The sequence below is a fragment of the Petaurus breviceps genome, unplaced genomic scaffold, assembly GCF_028583685.1.
Source record: "Petaurus breviceps papuanus isolate PSGF00001 unplaced genomic scaffold, PetGlider_PUasm1.0 90879, whole genome shotgun sequence".
In the NCBI taxonomy this organism is placed as follows: domain Eukaryota; kingdom Metazoa; phylum Chordata; class Mammalia; order Diprotodontia; family Petauridae; genus Petaurus; species Petaurus breviceps.
Window position 1 is genome coordinate 9,322,489 of NW_027187368.1, and position 22,148 is coordinate 9,344,636.

The 22,148-nt window shown below is 37.8% G+C and overlaps 1 protein-coding gene across 2 annotated transcripts in view; it reads left to right on the forward strand.

Annotated features, from left to right (window-relative positions):
- The window catches only part of ASTN2 (astrotactin 2), a 1,158,830-nt gene that overhangs the window by 1,031,979 nt on the left and 104,703 nt on the right, over positions 1-22,148 (forward strand). For both annotated transcript variants that reach the window (XM_069073820.1, XM_069073821.1), the window contains one exon: positions 5,801-5,942. In XM_069073820.1, coding sequence (XP_068929921.1) covers positions 5,801-5,942 — 142 coding nt within the window. The remainder of the gene's footprint in view (positions 1-5,800; positions 5,943-22,148) is intronic.

The following is a 22,148-nucleotide window of genomic DNA, read 5'->3' on the forward strand; positions in this document are numbered from 1 at the left end:
CTGTAAACTAAAAGGAAACAAACAAATTAATAAATTAAAGAATAAAAAAAAGAATATTATAAAAAATAAAAAGCACTGTAAAATATATGAATCAATGAAACCTTTCTTAAAATGATAAATAGTATCTATCTAAAATGAAGAGCAAGAATTAACTGTAACACGGATAAACATGAAGACTTCCCAGTAAGATGAGGAGTGAAGGAAGGATGTTAATTCTTACCACCATTATTCAATATTGTTCTAGAAATGCTAGCTATAGCAATAATCCAAGAAATGAAACAATGAGGAAACACAAACCATCACTTTTTACAGATGATATGATGGCATATTTAGATAAGCCAAGAGAATCAACTACAAAATTAATTGAAACAATTAACAACTTCAGTCAAGTTGTAGGACATAAAATAGATGCACATAAATTATCAGCATTTCCATATACTGTCAAGAAAACCCAGTAGGAAGAGATAGAAAGAGAAATTCCATTTAAAATAACCGCAGACAATATAAAATACTTGGGAACCTACCTTCCACAACAAACCCAGGGATTATGTGACACAATTGCAAAACACTTTTCACAAAAATAGAGAGAGATCTAAACAATTGGAGAAATATTAATTGTTCATGTTTAGGTCAAAACAATATAATAAAAAATTACAATTCTCCCTAAGTCAATTTACTTTTTCAGTGTCATACCAATCAAACTACCAAAGAATTATTTTATTGAGGTAGAAAAAAATTAGTAACAAAATTCATCTAGAAAAACAAAATGTTTTTCAAGCATTTCAAGGTAATTAGTAGGAAAAAAAATGAAGGAAAGAAGCCTAGGAGTTCCAAGTTTTAAACAATATTACAAAGTGGTAATCACCAAAACTACCTGGTATTGGCTAAGAAATAGAGTGGTGGATCAGTAGAACAAATTAGGTGGGCAATACATAGCAATAAATTACCACAGTCATCTAGTGTTTGATAAGCCTAAAGATCCAAGCTTTGGGTATAAGACCTTAACAAAAAATGCTGGGAAAATGGGAACAGTTTGACAGAAACTAGGCATATGCAGAAACCAACATTTCACAGTGTTCATCAAGATAAGATCAAAATGAAGAAATGATAGAGACATACATGGTGATATCTTAAGTAAATTATGGGAGCATGGAAAAACGTACCTGCCAAATCTTTGGATAAGGAAAGAGTTTATGATCAAACAAGCGATAGAGAGGATGACAAAAAGTAAAATAGATAATTTTCATTACATGAAATTAAAAGGCTTTTGCACAAACAAAACGAATAATGCAGCCAAAATTAGAAGGAAAACAGGAAACTGGTAATTTTTTTTATAAGTTTCTTTGATAACAGCTTCTTTCCCCAAAAATGTGTGGAAAGTTTAAGCCAAACTTATAAAAAAAAAAAGAGCCATTCTCCAGTTGATAAATGGTCAAAGGGTATGAATAGGCAGTTCTCAGAAAAAGAAATTGAAGTCATTAATAGTCACATAAAAATGCTCTAAATCACTATTAGATAAATGCAAATTAAAGCAACTCTGAGGAACATCTTATTCCTATCAGTTGGCTAATATGACAGACAAAGAAAATAACCAGTGCTGGAGGATATGTGGAAAAGTTGGGACACTAATGCCTTGTTGGTGGAGTTGTAAACTAGTCAAACCATACTGGGGAAAAATTTGGAACTTTGGCCATAGGACTATATAACTATGCATACTCTTTGACTCAGAAATATCACTACTAAGTCTGTATCCAAAGGGATCAAAGAAAAGAGCAAAGGACCTATTTTTTTCGAAATATTTTAGCAGCCTTTTTGTGGTGGCAAAATGCTGAAAATTGATGGGATCAATAGGAGAATGGCTGAACAAGTAATGGCATATAATTGTGATTGATTTCAGAAAAAAACCTGGGAAGATTTATATGAATTGATGTAAAGTATGCAGAACCAGGAGAATATTGTACAGAGTAAAAGCAAAATTGTAAAGATGATTGAGTGTGAAAGACTTAGCTTCTCTGATAAGACAGTGATCCAGGACAATTTCAAAGGATGCATGATAAAAAAAAAATGCTATCTACCTACAGAGAGAGAACCGGTGAATTTGAAACTGAAGCATACTTGTTTTTATTTTGTGTTTTCTTTTGCAACATGGCTAATATGAAATTTGTTTTGAGTAACCTCACATGTGTAATTGACATCAAAGTGCTCACTTTTTGGAGAGGGGATGGGAGGAAGGGAGAGAATTTGAAACTCTTTTTTTTAATGATTGTTATTTTTTTACATGCAATTGGGAAATACTTCACTAGATAAAAATATATATTTTAAAATTCTTGCTTCATTTCTTCCAGGATTTATAGGTGATCTTGTGGCCAAATAATGTTTTTCTTTGAGCCTTTGCTTTAAAATACTTTGAAATTATTCTCCTCTTCTGTGTTTGTATCTTTGGAATCCAGGTCTCCATAATAATTCTTCAAGAACATAAGGGGCTAGTCAGGAAAAATTTCAGCCAGCTTTGACCAGTATAGTCAAAGTCATGGTTTGATTGCTGTTTCCCCCTTGTCTGAACTTTGTAGGCTCTGGACTATGGTTTCATTCTGAGCAACAGACTTGTAGGTTCACCCAATGTCAGAACTCAGGTAAAGAGTTACTGGCCCTAACTAGAAGTCTCAACAGTTTCAGAGAAACAGAGCTGAAGGTCCACTTTTGTTCTATAGCTTCTGCTGTGGTCATTTACTTATGCCTGATTTCATAATCATGGGCTTGAAAAAATGAGCGATGGCTGTTTTTTATTTCATTACCCTTACTTAGTCTGGTTCTCTTTCTAAATATTAGTTGGAATAGTAGTGGGAAAGAAATGGGATGTGCCGCTTCCTCCTACTCTGTCTTTCTTGCTGGCTTTTCTTGTTATTGTTTTAAAAAAAAAAGAGTAACCAAGAAGTGGAGTTCCACTTTAAATAGTTGTTTAAAGTATCAGGACCTTATTGCTCTGTATTACTCTTCACCTTATATGTCTCAGTAAAGAAAGTTCTTATTTTGTTGGTGGAAATATAAAGATTTTTTTTTTTGGAAAGACTAGAAGAGAATCGATTTGTATTTGGCTATATGCTTACCATATTGCTATCTAATCAACAAGCATTTATTAAACACTTTTTAAATTCCAAACACTGTACTTGGGTATTGAGAGTACAAAGACAAAATTGAAATAGTCCCCCCTCTCAACTTATTGTTAGAGAGTGAGTAAAAGAAAAATAATGTTTCATAAGGCTAGAGAAGTAGTCTAGGTTCAAGTTGTAATGGGCTTTAAATACTTATGGTGGAAATTGTACTTGATTCTAAAGGCACCAGGGAATCACTCATATTTATTGAGTAGGAAACTAACATGTTCTCTTAGAATGCCTACATATTCATATGGATGGTAATACTTAGAGAGGTAGTTTTGTATAGTGTAAGCATGCCATAGAGTCAGAATGACCTATGTTCAAATCTTGCCTCAGATATTTACTGGCTGAGTGACCCTGGAATTTAACCTAATCTCTCAGTGACCTCTGAGATGATAAGTGTCAGAGCACATGTCAATTTGCAGTAGTATAGGTATTTTCCTCACTGAGAGTTCCTTATGCCAATGAAATCACAGTTCTGGCCCAAACAAACAAAACATGGTACTCATACTATCTATCTCCAATAGCATGGTAAGCATCAAATTAGCAAGTGTGTTTGAAGTATTTTATAATCCCAAAATGTTATACAGTTGTAAATTTATCATTATCATCATTCTTAATGAAGATGGCATGTAGATTCTTTGTGCCAGACATAATAAGATCATAGGATTTTGTATTGCAAGAGACCTTAGAGAGTAACTAGGTGGTTCAGTGGATAGAGCATCAGGCTTGGAATCAAGAAGACATGAGTTCAAGTTTAGCCTTAGACACATGTTAACTGTGTGACCTTGGAGAAGTCACTAGACATCTGTTCACTTCAGTTTTTTGATCTGTAAAATGGGGATTAATAATAGCACCTACCCCCCAGGGTTGTTGTGAGGATCACATGAAATAATAATTGTAAAATACTGGCACGTAGTAAGTGCAATATAAATGTTAGTTAGTAGTAGTAGTAGTCCTACCCTTTCATTTTTTTATAGTAGAATAGAGAGCCTACAGAGTTGAAGACACCTACCAAATGTAACCAAAAGAATAGATAATAGAGGTAGGCTTCTGTTTCCAATTCCATTATTGTTTCCCCTACCGTACATTAAGGGGAAATGACTTCCTTGAGGTTATAAAGCTAGTTAGTGAAAATTAGGGCAAGAATAATTCCTTATATCTGGAATGACAATTGTCATATTTTTTATTTTATTTATTTTTCAAATAATAATCTTTCAGAAGTGGTAATTGGTAGTGGATACAAGTTCTACTTAAAGTATTTGTCTGAAGACCTAAGGGGGGAAATCTGCATCTCAATGTCTCATTAGAAGGATCATGAAGAATTAAATATTCTCATCTATGAACTGCTTGGAAGGTTATTACTGAATAGCAAGCAATGTGATGGAGAGTGAATGCTTTTCTCTCTTTTGTAATTATTATTTACTCCATATTTTGTCACATATTCTGTGATTCTTCACAGTTTTGTTTATAATGATTAATACTTCTGTGAAATTCCAGTAGTCTTTCATCACATTGAATGTTTCAAGATACCTTTTCAAAAGTGAAGGAAACAGTGTTTAAGGGAGTAACACTTCTCTAGTATTCATAGGACAGGAAGAGATCTTAGGAAACATCCAATATAATCTCCTAATTTTAGAGAAAAAAAATGAAGACCCAGAAAAAGGTTTAGAATTTGCCCATCATCACCCAATTAGTTATATGAACTTCATGGACTTGAAACTAGAAAGAATTGTAGACCATTGAAGTCAATTTCCTTCTCCCATTTTATAGAGGAGAAGATGGATGTTCAGAAAGAGGAAGTGATCCAAATGAGGAGTAAAGCCAGCATTAGGACCAGGTCCATTAACTCCTAGCTCAATGTCCTTTCCATGTGCCATGCAATCCCCCCCTTTTTTTAACCTGGAAAAGGTGAATCTAAAGCTGTTTATAATGGGGATGGAATCTTAAAAATTACCACAGCCAAAAGGTTGGTGATCTAGACATCAGTTCTATTGGAAGGTTAATTTTTACCCTGTGATCTCAGTTTGGTTGTTCTCAGTTATCAAAGTGCTCAAAGTGGGTAGGGTGACAGTCAAAAGACTGGTCTGGTTGGCATAAAAGATTCATGTTGGAGGAACAGTGGGTGATAAAATAAGTCTAAATAGGCAAGACCATATTATAAGGGTCTTGAATGCCAGGCTTAGGAATTTGGGATTTATTCTATTTTCACTAGGCAGCCTTTAATATTCTTGAGTAGAGAAATAGTACAATAAAAAAAAGTTTACATGTTTATCCACGTGACTTTGCAACATGATGCATGGAAAGATAGTTAGATATCAGATCTGAGGTCCTGGGTTCAAATTTGTTATGGCTGCTTACTATCTGTATAGCCTTGGGCCAGCCACAAGCTCTCTAAAACTTCATTTTACTCATTAGAAAAAGATAAAGGTTGGATAATTTACTCCTAAGTTACTTTTGAATTCTAAATCTATGGTCCTATTGTGCTATACTTTTGGATGCTTTATATTAAGAAAGAACTACTAAGAATGTACATATGATCTAATTCATTTTAGTAACATGAGAAATGATTGCATATCTAGGACTGGGTATTGTTATTACTTTATTCTTCTAACCTTTACTCTCAACCTTTTGATTTCCTCTAGGAGAATTCTTAAGTTTTGCCGATGACTTGCTCTCTGGCCTTGGAACATCTTGTGTAGCAGCTGGTAGAAGCCATGGTGAGGTCCCAGAAGTTAGCATCTATTCAGTCATCTTCAAGTGTCTGGAACCTGATGGTCTCTACAAGTAAGATATAATGAAAGCACTGGGGGAACATGGGGAAAGTAGGAAGAAAAGACAGTCTCTTTGGGAAACCCATGTGAAAGAGAAAAGTCAAGAAAGGCACTCAGCTGGACTTGATGTCAGCACAACTAAAATTATTAAATACTGGTTTGTAGTGAGATTCTGTTTCTGAAAGGAATGCCATGTGTTATTCCATCTTGGTTAGTCTCTGAAGTGTTGTCTACATAGACCTCTGTACCTTGAGAAGTTTCAGTTCATGCCTATGATAATTCAAAGAATATTAGGACTGACAAGGACCTTAGAGCACAAAATATTTTTGAATGTTAGAACAGAGAAAATGCAGTGCTAATGCTGGAAGAGACCCTTCAATAGGGAATTTTAGAATTGGAAGAATGTTAGGACATACTGTGCTGTGTTGAAATAGAGATTCTCAAAATTTGAAATCATTGAGTCAAACTATTTGATTTTAGAGATCATGAAACTGAGTCTTAGAGAAGAGAATTAGCTTGTCCAAGTTTATATAGTTAATTACAGAAATGTCCATAAAACATATCTTTCCATTAACCTATGCCACTTCTTGAAATTGACGTTTTTGCAACATTAAGCTATTTTTTTTTCACAGTAGAACCACGAAATCCATTGTATATTTATAATCATCCCCTCTCTTATTTAATACATGGGATTCACTTATTTCCTTCCCTTCCTTCCAAAACCATGAAGATCCACATGGAAAACTATAACTTATCTGTCCATTTAAGATAAAAATACATGCTGATTCTTCATGCATTTCAGTCTCAATGCTTGTTTCCACACCTGTCGAGAAATACATAGCCCTAGACGATAGTAATGGATATGAACTATGTTGTCTTTAAACCAAGGCTTTTTTTTTTTTTGATATCCCATTTGGCCTGAATGATGTTGTTATCTGGAGGGTAAAATATGGTTCTTATTGAGCATTATATCGGAATTCAGAGGAGGAAGAAATTATTTCAGACTTTAGGAGCCAAGGAAGGTTATAGGTGGTGGGATCTGCAATGGCTCTTGAAGGATAGGGAGGCTATGGATAGGTAGAGAAGGGGCATTCTACCAAAGGTACACCATTCCCTACAGAAGTGGGGAAAGAACAAGGCATGTTTCAGGGTTGACAAATGGACTGATTAGAATGGAGTCAAGTGTTTTATAGAACACTGAGAGATGAGACTGAACAGGTGGGTTATGCTCAGCTTGCCTAGAGGACCATTATTGTCCGATTGAGGAGCTTGGATTTTAACCTTAGAGGCAGTTAGAAACCAAAGACTTTTTTAAAAATTAAAGCAGGAGAATTACATGCAATAGTGGAAAGGATACTGCCTCTAGAGTCATAAAACCTGGATTCAAACCCCTTCTCTACAGTTTTAGTAACTTTGGAATCCTGGGCAAAGTACTGGCCCTCACTTTTCTCGTCTGAGAGGACTACAGTGGGATAGATATCCTATGAGGTAGGTTCTGGATCCAGATCTATGATTTTATGATCAAAATTATATTTTGTCCTATAATCTTCTATGACTTAGTCTGAGGAGGAAAGAAGTGATGAGGTCTATCAGAGCCTGTCCAACCTGTGCTGTCTCACCTCTTCTCACACCTCTGATTCCCCAACCACCCCCACACCCATTTCTGGCTCTCCTTGGATAGTAGATACCTAGTAGAAAAGGGCAGTACCAAGTCAAAGGGTCAGAACACAAGCTGCCCAGTTGAGTGGGAGGAAAAGACAGTCTCTCTGGGAAACTCACATGAAAGAGAAAAAGCAAGAAAGGCACTGAGGGACTTGGTGTCAGCACCACTGAAATAATTAAACCCTGGTTTGTAGTGAGTAATGAAACGTTTTATGGAATCCCAAAAGCAGTTAAAGTTGAGAGCTGGCAAATCGACTGTCAACTTTCAAATATTTTGATTAATACTTTTCCCGTTCCCCTTCTGGTCTCCCCCCATTACCCACCCCGGGCTAGTCCCTCTGCACTTCACTGACAGCTTCCAAAAGAGGAAAAGTCCTTTCTTCCCCATCTCTCCTTCTCTGTCTGGAAACGTGCTTGAAGCAAGACTTTCTGTTTATAACTTTACATGCTTCCTTTTCTTAATTTATTTTATTAATATCAATGGGAATTGGGCGGCTCTGAAAAAATGCCAGGCTAGTGTCTGGAACAGCTTTGGATCTTTCTAGCTCCTCTCTTCCCATAAAATTCAGGATTATGACTTGCTCTCTACTAGCAACTTGGCTTGGAGTTGCCCATTGCTTTAGGGGAAAGAGAAGTTTTTCAAAAGAGTTTATGTTTTAGCTCTTAAGTTTCTCCTTCTCTCTTCATTCCCTCATAATCTCATTTGGTTTTCTTCACTGTCTCTGTCTTTTCTTGCTCATCTTACCTCTGCCTCATTTCTCTTATTGCATTTATTCTCTCTGTTGCTCTTTCAGGTCTTGCATATTTCTCTGTCATCCCTCTGTTTTCATTTTTTTCTCTTTCTTTTTAAAGAACCATAACACATTAGAGCTAGGGAGGAACCTTCAATGACAAGCCCAAGTCCTGTTTTATAGCTGAAGAAAATGAGGCCCAGAGTGGCAAAGTAGTATTTCTGAGGTCACAGTTTCTTGTACGGGTCTCAATCTTGCTCTCTATATAAAGATAAATAGTAATAATGATTCAAATCTATATACTGCTCTGAGGTCTGCAGAGCACAAAGCTCACAGAATAATAGAGACAGAAACTAGGCTTGTAATTTCATTGATATGAAGAACTCTCAGGTGAGGAAACTCTCTTTATCAAATGCAGGTCAACAGCTTCTCTGTCATTTCTATTCCCAAGAGAATTACCTAGGATATTGAGAGTTAAAGTGACCAGTCCAGAGTCAAATAGCTAGCATATGTCAGAAGCAGGACTTGAATTCAGGCCAGTTTTCTTTCTTCTTTGCTACATTTCCTCTCTAAAGGGTCTTAAAAATGAAGAGGAATTTAGAAATCTAACTATCCTTCTCACTTTATAAATGAGAAAAGTAGGGCCAAAGTTGACATACGGGAATTGACAGAGGGGTATTGAAGGACTTCATCCCAAACAAAAGTGTCTACCTCATGGACCTACAATATTTCCTGAAATTCCTATCATCCCTCATTACTTTGACTTAAGGGACAGAACACCCCATTTAAAATTTAAATGTATATGAGATGCAGGGGAAAGAGTGCAAGAGACTAAACCACCGCCGACTGACAGTGTACCATGTAGTTCTAGTAGTACTATATCTCATAGTAGTTTCTCAGTTTCCCAACAAAAACAAGAAAGGTCATGGAGTTAGGACTGGGACATAACACAGAGACATTTTAACTAAAAAAGCAGAGTGAAATAAAGCAGAAAGAGCTAGAGAACAGGTACTTTCTGATAGGGTAGGCCCAAGGTAGAAAACAAGCAGGGGGGTCTAGAACAGCCAAGAAGCTGTGTTCAGGGATAGAAAGAATAATTAGTTAAGAGACTGCAGGTCTAAGTTCTCATCCCAGGGGTGTTAATATCTCCGTTTAACCTTGGACATTTCTACCAATCTGGACCTTAGTTTCTTCATCTTTAAAACAAAGGATTGGATTCTGTGTTCTCCAAGGTCACATATGATGATTCTATGATTTTCATGGCTATATAGAATAAGGGAAAGAAACAAAAGAAATGGCAAAAAAAAAAAAAAAGGAATGGAAATGTAGGGTGAATCAAAGGCAAATGGGGCAGGCCCTGGCCAAGTACATAGGCATGCAGGAGTACACACACTCAAACTCACAGGGAGTCATGTTCAAATAGACCCCTGTATCTAGGAAGACTAATTACATTTGAAACCCCTTCATCCCTGTAATGTCAATCATTGCCATAGGCTAAGACATCAGAAAAGTGAAAGTCAAGGCTAATTCTCTGTCCTAAATTCACCCCAGTGTGACAAAGTAAAAACATCGGCTCAGTGTCATTTTAAAATTGAATTTCCTTGTTTGTTTCTCTTGTCTTGTTTCTGAGTAAGAAAGGGAAGGAGCAATCTCCTCAAATGTTTCATTAATGGAAGTAATTCCTAAGCCCACAGGGAAGTTGGCCACTTGTGGGAGATCTTGGTTTTAGTTTGATTTATCAGGTGAATCCCTGCTTCTTGTCAATGCTCTTGGCTGTTTGGCTGACCCTAGACATATCCACCACCAGTGATTCCTCTGCATCCCTGATTATCGGCCCAAACAACTTTCCTTTTCTCCTCTTCCTTTGGAACGACCCAAAGCAGTTAGCCAGTGCTCGGTGCTCATCCTCACTCACAAGAAATTCTACCAAATCATGCTGAGGGAGTGTGTTCTGAGCCTTGTGGTTTGGGGCAGTGCCCACAGAATACAAATTACAACAGATTACAAATCCTCAAATCTCCACCTCCCACTCCCCCCCCCACACACACACACCTCTATTAACCCATCAACTCAATAAGAATTTCCAAAGAAACAGAACATCAACTCTGAACAGTACCCATGGCCAGTCATGGTATATCTCAGAATAAATGTTAATAGCTAGAGAATTGCATGCTTAATATTGTTCTTGAATCCAGCCACCCTTATAAACCTATGCTACATAAGGAGCTTTATGTTCTGCCTTGTTTTCACTTCCCCTACTGTAGAAAGACTTCTGTGTTTGAAAGTACATAATCCAGATTAAAATCCAGACTTGATTACTCACTACCACCATTCCTGCTGTAAGCAGCATGATACAGTGGCAAGAGCACTGGGTCCAGACTTAAAGACCAGGGTTCAAAGGAAACCTCAAACACTATTTATTTGACCTTCGGCAAGTTGCTAGTCCTCAATTCCTCCATATATAAAATGGGGGGGGGTTGGAAAAAATGGCCCCCGAGGTCCCTTCCAGCTTTAAATCATATGATCCTTGGGTACTCCCTACTTTACAAGACAGCTAGGTCCTATGATCCTAGAGATGATTACCAGATACAGCCAGACAAATACAAAACAGAGTCACTGGTCTTCACCTTTCAAACTCTGGACAACATAGGATCATAGAAATAAGAGCAGGATGGAGCCTTAAAATCATCTAGTCCAATCCTCTCATTTTACAGATGAGAAAACTGAGGCCCAAAGAAGGAAGCCTGCTAGGTCTATCATTACAGATCCGACTGAATGTTCACTTTTGATGCTTGCTTTCTTTGTTTAACTGGTTCTCCCAACATAGCCTTGTGGCAGTTGATATTTTCCCTCTCTGCCAAGCTGTTCCTTGGAGTTGGGGCATTTATACAATTTCTTTTCTTTCTTTCTTTCTTTTTTTTTCCTTTTAATGTCTATGCATTTCTACAATGAAGTCTGATTTCTCTGGCAAGAGGGTTTGCTAAAAAAAAAAACCCAAAACCCTGGGGGCAACACAAGGAGTCTTAGAAAAGCCAGTACTGTTCCCCACACTATCCTACCCAGAATCCCCCCCCCCCATGAAAGGCCCCTTGGGGGAGCTGCCTGTGTAACCCATTGCCGAGGTTGCCGTCGCCACCGCCATGGATACTATAATTATATATTAGATTAAATCCCAATGTTTCTCTTTATTTACATTCCTAACCTACCCTCTTCATTTCCTCCACTTGTGCCAAGAATCAGCACAAAATTTACTGGAAATAATATGGAAGTCATCAGGAATTCCTCCAGGCCAGCTTTTCAGAGCTCATACTCCCACTGGACAGGTCCTTGGGGTTTCATTCTGTGAGTAGCACCAAGATGAGGCCAGATGCCTGTCCCCCACCCTCCTTCTTGGGGAAAGACCAATCTGCCCCCACATCTGTCAGCTGAGTGGCAAATGGGGGCACAACATTTCCTGAGTGGGTAATGGGGTTCTCCCTCCTGAGCCTATGGAGATGGCAAATTTTCTGTTGCCAGTGACAGATGAAAGGAGGAGAATAGATTGGACTATGCCAATGAAAGGGCTCCTTCAACTGAGTAGAGCCCATATTTCCTTTGTCACGGGTCAATAGTCTTGGGGAGAAGCTGTGTGACCTCAGCATCAAGACTAGTGTAAATACAAGATCTGATAGGAAACCCTGAAGTATGAGCCTCCATTCTTTGGCCCTCAGCCTCCCTTTCTGTAATCCCTTCCAGACTTAGCTCTCAGTATTTATCAAGTGTTTGTAGTTCATCTAAAAAAGGTACACTATCACCATTAATGCCGTAATGATTATGACTACTTCTGTCTCCAACCAAATGTGTCTAGAGAGTTGAGCCCAGAGGTTGACTCAGGCCATTCCAGTGAACGGAGCCAGGTTACTGGAATACTTTTCAACTTTCTTCTTCTTCTCTCTCTCTCTTCCCCTTGTCTCCCTCTGTTCTCTTCTCTGTGTTGTTTTTACTCTCTCTCTCTGATTTTCCTTTCTTCTCTGTCTCTCTTCTCCATATTCTCTTCACTCTCTTTCTGCCTTCCCACTTCCCTCTTTTCCCTCTCTGAGGTCATTACTAAAATGTAACCAGTTAAATCATGTGGGTAGGGCATCATGTTCATGTGTTAAAACCCCAAATGGGTCACTTATTTTTACTATACCTCATAGCTATAGGCTATAGCCCTAACCACAGAAGCCAGAGTATTAGAGCCTGAAGGGGCTTTCAAGATCATCGAGTTCAACCCTCTCATTTTTACAAATGAGGAAAATCACAGAGAGAGGAAGTGATTGCCTAAATTCAAAAAGCAAGTAAGTGGCTCTGGCCATGTGAACCCAGTAGGGGTTGGATGACAATGGATGAATTAGTGCATCCCATCTACTTGAAAAACAATTCAAAGAGGATGTTCTATTAATTCTGGGTTAGGAGTGTCAGCTTTATATATACACAGGCTAGCATTATTCTGTTTGCTGACCACTAAGAGGCAAATGCCTGCAAATAAACTCAATAGGCACCTGAATTCCCACCTCGATAGTCTGTTTCTGTCACTTCTGTCTATTCTCTTGTTTAAGAGGTACTAGCACATCCAAATAATGTAAGTGAGATTTAACAAAGTGACAGATCATGCTTGTATCTATTTCCTAGTTCCCAAAACTAAGTTACCAGCATACTATTCAATGTGCTATGAAAGAATTGTAGGAGAGGAAGAAAGGGTACTTGACATCAAGAGATCTGGGTTCAAATCATGACTCTGATATTTACTAGCTATGATACCAGGGATAAGTCATTTCACCTTCCCTTAGGTTCTTCATTAAAAAAAAATGTCTTTAATGAGTACAGTGCTGCTGTCCTACAGCAGGCATACAGCTCACTCCTTTGCTGACTTATCTTTTCAAAGATGGCACCATTCTGGCCACTCAGAGCACAACCTCTCTGTGACTTAATAACGGCAACAACTTATACTTATGTAGCACTTCAAAATTTACAAAGATGTTTACATATATTAAATTACTTTAACTTCTGAGAGTTTGTGAGGAGTATGTGATAGGCACCTAGCATGGCGTACTGTATAGAATGCTGGATTTAGAATCAGGAAGACCTGTGATAATAATTGTAAAGTGTTTTGCAACCTTCACATACTATATAAATGGCAGCTAATATAATAACATGCATGATGAAACTGGAATTCAGGGAAACTAGGAAATTTCCTTATGGCCATATCCCAAGTAAATGTCTGAAAAAGGAAAGGGCTTCTTGAGTTCAGTCTAGCACACTGTCCACTAGGCCAGACAATATTCTAGAGTTGTCATGAGCAGCCAGCAAGCATCTTTATAGCCAAGTAGACTGGTCTGGGGATGACAGCTGTAGACTAGCATTGGGGCTGTATCTATTGCCATTGAATCTTGTTTCATTTGCATGAACCAAGTATGCATTCTGCAAAGAGTTTTCATTCTGCACGTAATATGGGGTCTCCTTGAAGCTATGAGGACTTTAGTGGAAGGTAGCAATATAAAACGTGGATTGTCATTATATGCTAACAGACAGAATAGTGTCTGAATCCAGAGGACCTGCGTTCAAATTTTCCTTTCATGTTCTAGTTATATGAGCATAAGCAAATCAGTGAACTACTCAGTGTCCCAGGAAGCATTCAGATGGTAATCTAGAGACAAACTAGAGATCTACATTAGTGTAGAGAGCTCTCTATATTAGGTGAAATCACAGGTCCAGATCCCATCTCAAATAAAGCAAAACAAAATGAAGAAAAAAAAATAGTCATGGTCTAGTTCCAGCTCTAACACTAGGAATATGATTGTGGGCAAGCCATAACACTTCAAGGCTCAGTTCTTTTTGTGTCAAATGGTGATAATGGTGATACAACATAACTCATAAGCTTATTTTGAGAGTCCTTTTCATGTCTTAAAATATAAATGCAAGTTATTATCTGATTATGACCCTTCTCTGGAAGTGGCTTTTCTCATTTAAAAAATGAGAGGGTTAAATTAGATGATGTCCAACATCAATCCTAGCTCTTATTATTTTATGTTCTGAGACCCCTTCCAATTCTGCTATTCTATTTAATTCAATAAACATTTGTTAAATACTTACTACATAAAAGAAAGACACTGTGCTAGACATTGGCATGAGGGAAAAAATAACAATCACCCCAACCTTTCTATCTTCAAAGAGTTACCAATTGAGTAGGTGGGTGAGACATATACAGATAGCTGCTATTGATCAAGGGAGTATCTAATCAATCTGATGAATTATCTCATGAGCCTAATCAGATTTTGGATTACAGGTCTTTGTTTGGAGGCATCTGAGGGGCATCTACCAACTATGGAATGCTGACATGCTCACTGGCATCTTGTTGAAGGGAAACAGTGAAATCTTGACTGAATCTCATGAGAAAAGATTCTTGTTACAGGAGCTGCCTCTTACCATAGCTGATAAAAGACAGAACAGTCTGTTCTTTGTAGTGAACTCCTTCAACTTTTGCCTGGAGTCTTTCTTCCAGAATGCAGCAAAAGGGAGATTTCTCCTCCTTCCCCTTCTCCTTGCTCCCCATCCAGGAATTGGTAATGGTTGCCTTTGTGGGGAGTGGAGTTGCATGTGCTCATCAATAGCTTCTAAACACAAGTCAGAGACTCGAATTCCCAAGGATGGACTTCCTGTTGAAAGGTATTAGATGCAGCCAGGGTATCAATAGATCTTCTACAGAAGCTCATAATAGAAGTATATATGGGTGAACCCCCTTAGCCCAAGTTTTCAGGTTCAAGAGTTTCCAAGAGTTTAAGGAGTAGAACTTAGTGATGTTCCTTGGGGAAAAAAAATGAATTCACCTACATAGCTGGAACAGTATACTAACTTGGACAGCAAAGCCAGAGAATTACTCAGTACAAAGTTGATGTGAGGATTAAATTAAATATTTGTAAAGTGCTTTGCAAATCTTAAACACTATAGAAATGCTAACTATCATAATTAAATGATATATAAATTCTAGTCAGTTTCTTTTTTAAAAAATTATTACAAATTGCTTTTCAGAATGATTCAACTAAATCACAGCTCCACCAACAATGTTTACTTATATTTCTGAATTTTTATTTTTTTTATTATTCTGAATTATTATATTAACATTCTGAAACTTTTCCAGTGTTGACTATTTCCTGCTTTCATCATCTTTTCCAATTTTATGTATGTGAGGTGAAACTTGAAAATTGCTTTGATTTGTATTTCTCTTATTTGTGATTTGGAACAACCTTTTTATGGTTGTTAGTAATTTGAAACTCTTGAGGTGTTTGTTTTCATCCTCCAACCACTTATCCATTTTGGAATGGCACTTGTTCTTATATATATATAGTTTTCTACATATCTTGGATATATAACCCTTATCAGAGTTACTTGAACAAAGACTGTTTTTCCCCAGTCCACAGTTTTTCTTCCTATAATTGTCTTAATTTTGAATGTGCAAAATCATTTTCAATTTCATGTAATCAACATTATCTTTTATGATCATTTCTCCATTTTTAGTTAAGAACTTTAGCTGTAGCTATAAAAAATATATGACCTCTGGTTCTCTTCTATTTTTAAAAATGATTTTAACTTTAGGATCCTGGTCTTAAAGCTATATTGAGTTTATTTTGTATGTGAAGTGAGCTGTTGTGCTAAACATAATTTCTTCCAAACTGCTTTCTGGTTTTCTCATTAATTCTTGTCAAGTAGGGATTCAAGTAATACAGGGTTATTAAAATGCTTTTGCTTCCTACTTATCTCGTCCGTTCCACTGACCTACTTAAAAAAAAGTTAAATAGTATCAAATAGTTTTGATGATTATTGCATTGTAGCATAATGTGAGGTCTGGAAATGCTATTCCTTATTCAGTCCTTTTTTTTAACTTTGATTTTCTAAATCTTGTGTTCCTCCAAATGAACTTTGTTATTTAAACTAGCTCCATAAAGCATCTTCCTGAGAATTTAGTTGCTACCATGCTATATACCAAATCTGTAATTGAGGTAATATTGTTATTTATATTATATTAGTCCAGTCTACTTATAAACAGTTTAATATCCATCTACTGTAATTATTTGAGTTATCCTTCATCTCTTAAAAAGACTGTTTTGTAAACTGTTTTTATGTCTTGAATATTCCTTAGTAGATTGACTAGTAGATATTTGATGTATTTTTTAAAATTTTAATGAGATTTCTTTCTATTATTTTCTCATATTTTGTTATTGCTCTTTAGAAATTCCATTGATTTCTGTAAATTTCTTTTGAATCCTGCTTGTTTACTATGTCTGCTAATTATCTCAGTTTCTTTGCTGATTTTCTGAAGTTTCTAAGTTAACCATCATGTCAACAACAAACAAGGATAATGTAGTTTCCTCTTTGCTGATATTTGTCTTCATTTCTTTTTTCTTATGTTTGGAAGGGAGCATCTTTGCTTTATTCTTGTATTTATTGGGCAAACTTCTACTCTTTACAAGTTGCAAATAATGCTGACCTTTCATTTTTCACATTAGGGAATAAAAGGTCATTCTGTACAGAAGCCCAGTAGGATTTTTTTTCTTTTTGGAGGGCAATTGGGGTTAAGTAACTTGCCCAAAGTCACACTGCTAGTAAGTGTGTCAAGTGTCCGAGGCTGGATTTGAACTCAGGTCCTCCTGACTCCAGGGCCAGTGCTGTATTCACTGTACCACCTAGCTGCCCCACCAGTAGGATTTTTAGCATAAATGAACATCATACTTTGTCAAAGGCTTCTTACACATTTCTTGATATAATCATTCAGTTGTGCTAATTTTTCCCCTAGTGCTAAGCCATCTGTGCATGCAAGGTATAAACCCAACTTGGTATAATGAATAATTTAGATATATTACTATAGTCTTTTTGCTAGAATTTTATTTAAAATTGTTTTATTGCTATTTATCATTGGTTGTTCTGAAAGCAGTTTATTAAACCACAGAGCCAGAAGGAGACTCCAATATAATCAGAATGAGTGAATGTATGATAAAATGTTTGTTAAGTGGTTGACCACACCATAAGAACTCTATACTAAGGTTCTAAGGAAACAAATACTAGCAAGCAAGTCTAAGACCATAAATAAAGGGGGTGGGGTGAGTTCTATGTGGAAAAGAATAAAAAGCAATATGAAAGTTTGGGAAATAAGCTCACCTACAAGTGCCCAGAGACTTAGTGGCAGGGTCCAGGTGACTCTGGTGGGCGAGAGTTGAGGAAGATGGCCAGAGTGGAGTGGAAATGGCTTGAAGTAATGTGGAGGCCTGGTATCGCATTTTTCATATGGAGAAAATAAGGCCAAGAGAACAAAGGAATTTGACTAGGATGACCTGGCAAATTAGCAGCAAATCTGGTTCTAGACTCTTGGTCTCCTATCTCCTAGTCTTGTGTTGTTTCCATTGTCACTCTGACTGCCATGGTGCCTTCAGGTCTGTTATTAGACATTCATCCCTGTCGGTTAAGGCATTATGTTTCTGAAGAACTCTTTATCCAAATGAAAAACTCTATCCAAATGACAATACCCTTGAGAACAGTAGCACATTAAGTCACTGTGATATGGAAGCATTTGATATGACTTAGAATATCCTGCTGTTCCCTACTATGTGATCTACCTGTGAACGGGTTGAATTGAGAAACAGATGTGTTCTTATGGGGCGAAGAGTGAAACATTAGGCCTTCACGTTGAGGTCCATATTTGAGAGAACCCACTTAAAAGGGACATCAATTAAAAGATTCTGAGAAATTAAGGGGATAGTATCAAGGTACTTAAGGAAAAGATAGAACCCAATAATGTGTAAGAAGGACATTGAAGAGATAGTAGGAAAATACTTGGCCTCCTTTATAATCCCACATTGGCAGGACTTTTAGCTAAAGAAAAGGGGGAAGCAATATTTGTTTTACGTGATGTCAGAAGTCAGAATGGATGAAGCAGCTATGAAGTATGAATGAAAATTGCAAGAAAGATCCATTATATTAGGGGAAAAAAACATGAAACAAAACCTTCCGTCTGATGAATTGTATCTGAAAGTGGAATGGACTAGCTTAAGAGGTATCAATTCCTTACCACAGGAAGTGTTTGAAGTGGAGGGTAAGTGATTGGAGATAACACAGTGCTGAACCCTGAGGCATAGGATGTGAGATAGAATCCTGGCTCTATTGCTTACTTGCACAACTAAGTAGTACAGTGGGTAGAATACTATACCTAGAGCAAGAAGACTTGGGTTCAAATCCTCCCTCCTAGACTCACTAGCTATGTGACCCTGAGAAAAAGTCATTTGCCCTTTGCCTACCTCAGTTTCCTTATCTTTAAAATGGGAGTAATAATAGTACATACCTTCCAAGGTTTCTGTGAGGATCAAATGAGGTAATATTCACAAAATGCTTTGCAAACCTGAAAGCAATATGTAAATGTTAGCTATTCTTACTATTACCTGTGGATCCTTGAGAAAGTTACAACCTTTTTGGGCCTTAGTTCCTTATATATAAGATTTGGCTAAGTATACTAAATGGTCTCTAAGGTCTCTGCCACTTCTAGATCTATAATCTCATGGACACTTGAGCTGTGTTTAAGGTACAAGATGAATTAAATACCCTCTGAGGTCCCTTTCCCATTCTGAGATTCCTTGAGTTTCTTCCTTGACTAATGATCTAAGAAAAGATTAAATTAGGCCCAAGCTTGGTTATAGGTTTAGGAGTGTTTTTAGGTTTGAGTTTTTTTGTTGTTTTTTTTTGCTTTTTGCCACAGCTAATCTTGGGTGGGCCATTGCTCACCCTCCCAGGACCTTCTCCCTTCCCCCACTCCACACCTCCATCTGCAGAACAGAATAATGTTATTAGCTATTTTGAGGTCATCATTGGAAAGGTGTTAGAGGCATGCATATGATTGTCATTAATGATGTGTAGAAAGTCCAAGGTTAGACAAAACCCAGACCTCTTCCATTTCTCTTTCTGCTTCATTCCTCCACTTCCCATGGGGGTTTAAAAGAAAAAAAAAACTGCCCCATACACCAAAAGTACATCCACAAGCACACTTCAGAATCAGATGTTAGAGCTGGAAGAGACTTTTCAGGGTATCTCACAGGATTCTGAACTGGGAGGACATTTTAGAGATCATCCTATAAGTGAGGAAACTGAGGCAGGGCTGGGGCTTTATCCCTATCCAGCGCACCTCCTCATTATGCCAAACTGTCATTGTTTTGCTCTGCATTCTAGAGCATGTACACTTGAACCCTCTGCACTGCCAAGTGTTATAGCCTTTGTCTGAACCTAAGGATTATAGAATATAAAATTGGAAAGGACCTTTGAAATGAGCTAACTCCATCCGCTCAAATTTACAGATGAGTAAACAGACCCAGAGAGGGAAAGTAGCTTGTTCAAGGAAAAATGGGTAGTAAATGAATAGCAGAGTCAGAATTCAAACCCCATCTTCTAATTCCCAAACCAAAGGCCTTCCTATCATACCATTTTGCATCCTATTACATTATTGGCAAATGCTGCTGCTGATGATGATGATGACTGAAGACTGGCATGTTGTCCTTCCCACTCTGTGACCCTTTGTCCTCCTTTCATCTGCCCCATACATAGGTAAAGTGAGGCTTTGCAAAACATCTAGCATTGTCATTGTTACCTTCACTAATAGTATGCCTCCAAAAAGTGATTGCCTTCAAGCCTGCCTCTCAGCATCCAGGGCAGACTGAGCAACAAACCAGTTTGTAAAACTTCTTCTCAACTTGTGGCTGTCACAAACTCCTCCCCCCACACACACACATATACTCTCTCTCTCTCTTTCTCTCTCCTTCGCTCCCTAATTTCCCTTTCCCAGTTCCCCAGGATGCCAGGAATGAAATAACATTCTTTTCGTATTTGTTGTAAAGCTCCTGGCTGCCATTCCCCAGACCCCTTGCAGGGTCAAGACTCATTTGCATCAGTCTGTTTGGAGGCCAGTGTGAAGGGGAGAGAGAGGCCATGTTTTCAGGGAATTTCATCAGGCACTACTGCCAGCAATAGAAGAAGTTACTATTTCTTTCTGGGAAATGTTCACAGATTTAAGAAAGAAGAAGAAAAAAACCTCTTCTGCTCTCACGGTTGTCAGGCTTGTTGATAGGTTGATGGGTGACCAGCCCACTGGACTCCCACCAGTCTTCCTCTCTCAGCTCCTCTCAGCCTTATCACTTGTTTGCCTGTGGTTACCTTCACTCAAAAGTGAGTAGTAACTTAATGCCACTAAATAGATCTTTCTTAATCTTATCTGTGGACTGTAACTGGGACACAGACAGAAAGAGGGCAAGACACCCAGAAGCTACAGGATAAACAAACAGAAAGATGTTGTTGACTTCTAAGTTGATAACTAAGTAAACAAAACTATCTTTTTATCCTTAAAAAAGGGAAAAATAAAGAAAAGGAAAAAAAGCACTAGAAAGTTGTAGAGAGTTCCCTGCCCCCTCATAATGTAAATAAAATGTTGTATTTGAACATTATCCTTCTTCCAGGGATCTCAGCACTTGTTATAAACATCTATCAATGGCATCATTCTGAGTGAAGATTTTGGGGGTGCTTTCTCAGTGCACTGAGGATACTAGCACCAGGAAATACTCAGATCAAAGAAGTGAGTCTTACACCTTCTTCACAAATTGGTATCTGAGACCCAGTGTTATTAAATAAGTTTTCCAGTGGAGTAGAGAACCTGGGAATAAGCATTGGGACTCAACCTGCAATTCCGTTGATATAAAGAACCCCCAAATGAGGAAACTCACTCTACCAATAGAGGCTGGAACCTTCCCTTTAGTCTTAGAGAGTTGATGATAACACTGAACTCTTGTGATTTGCTCAGGGTCACACTAACAGTTGGTTTCAGAAACGGTACTTGAACTCAAGGCTTCTGGCACATGGACCCAGCGACTTTCTCTAGCTGGGTCATTACAACACCATTCTGTTTTTAGCTATAACAGAGCTCTTCAGACCAAGACTTTTGCACTTTCTGACAATATCTTTGACTGAATCTGAATAAGGGTAGCTTCCTACATTGATTGCCTTAATAAAGCTCCCAGCCAAATGTGCTTCTTTTAGGATATTGGGCTCCCCTGGGGATTTCTGTCTGGATAGCTGGCTTCCCCTCTGGTGCCTAAGCCAGCTTATCTCCCAGGCCTTTTGCTGCTCTCTCTTCTCTTTAACAGGGTCAATGGCAAGTCATGGATTGGCTTGAGTTATTGAGAAGAGGCAGAGAGAGGCAGAGACACACATAGATAGGCTGAGCCAGAGCCAGACAGACTTGGGGGAGGGGAGAGAGAGAAAGACTGGCAGCAATATTCCCCATTTTCTCACTCTGTGTCTTATTTCTATAATTCCGTTCACCTAGAATTCCTTTCTCTCCCCATTTCTGCCCTTCAAGACACATCTTCTATGACACCTCTTCTTGATCATCTCTAATTCACATGAGCCAGAATCACTTCTTTCTTCCCGAGTTCCCATGTCACATTATTCATGTATTTCTAATATATGCATCATCATCTGCTTTGTATTTCAGTTTTTGTTTTTCTGTCTTAACCCCAGTATCCCTTGATGAAGTTGTAAAGTTTATGAGGGCAGGGACATGTTCTTATTCATCGTTGTATCCTCATGGGGAGTACATAAAAGTATTTGTAGGTCATAGGATAAGATTTAGAACCAAAAGTATCCTTGGTGAGTTTCTAGTCCCAGACTCATAATTAAGAATTTCTATACCCAGGGCAAGCACTACAAACAGGGCTGAGAGCAATGGAAACTCCCATGGGGGTGGGAGTGGAGGAGGGAGACATTATCCTAAGCAGAGA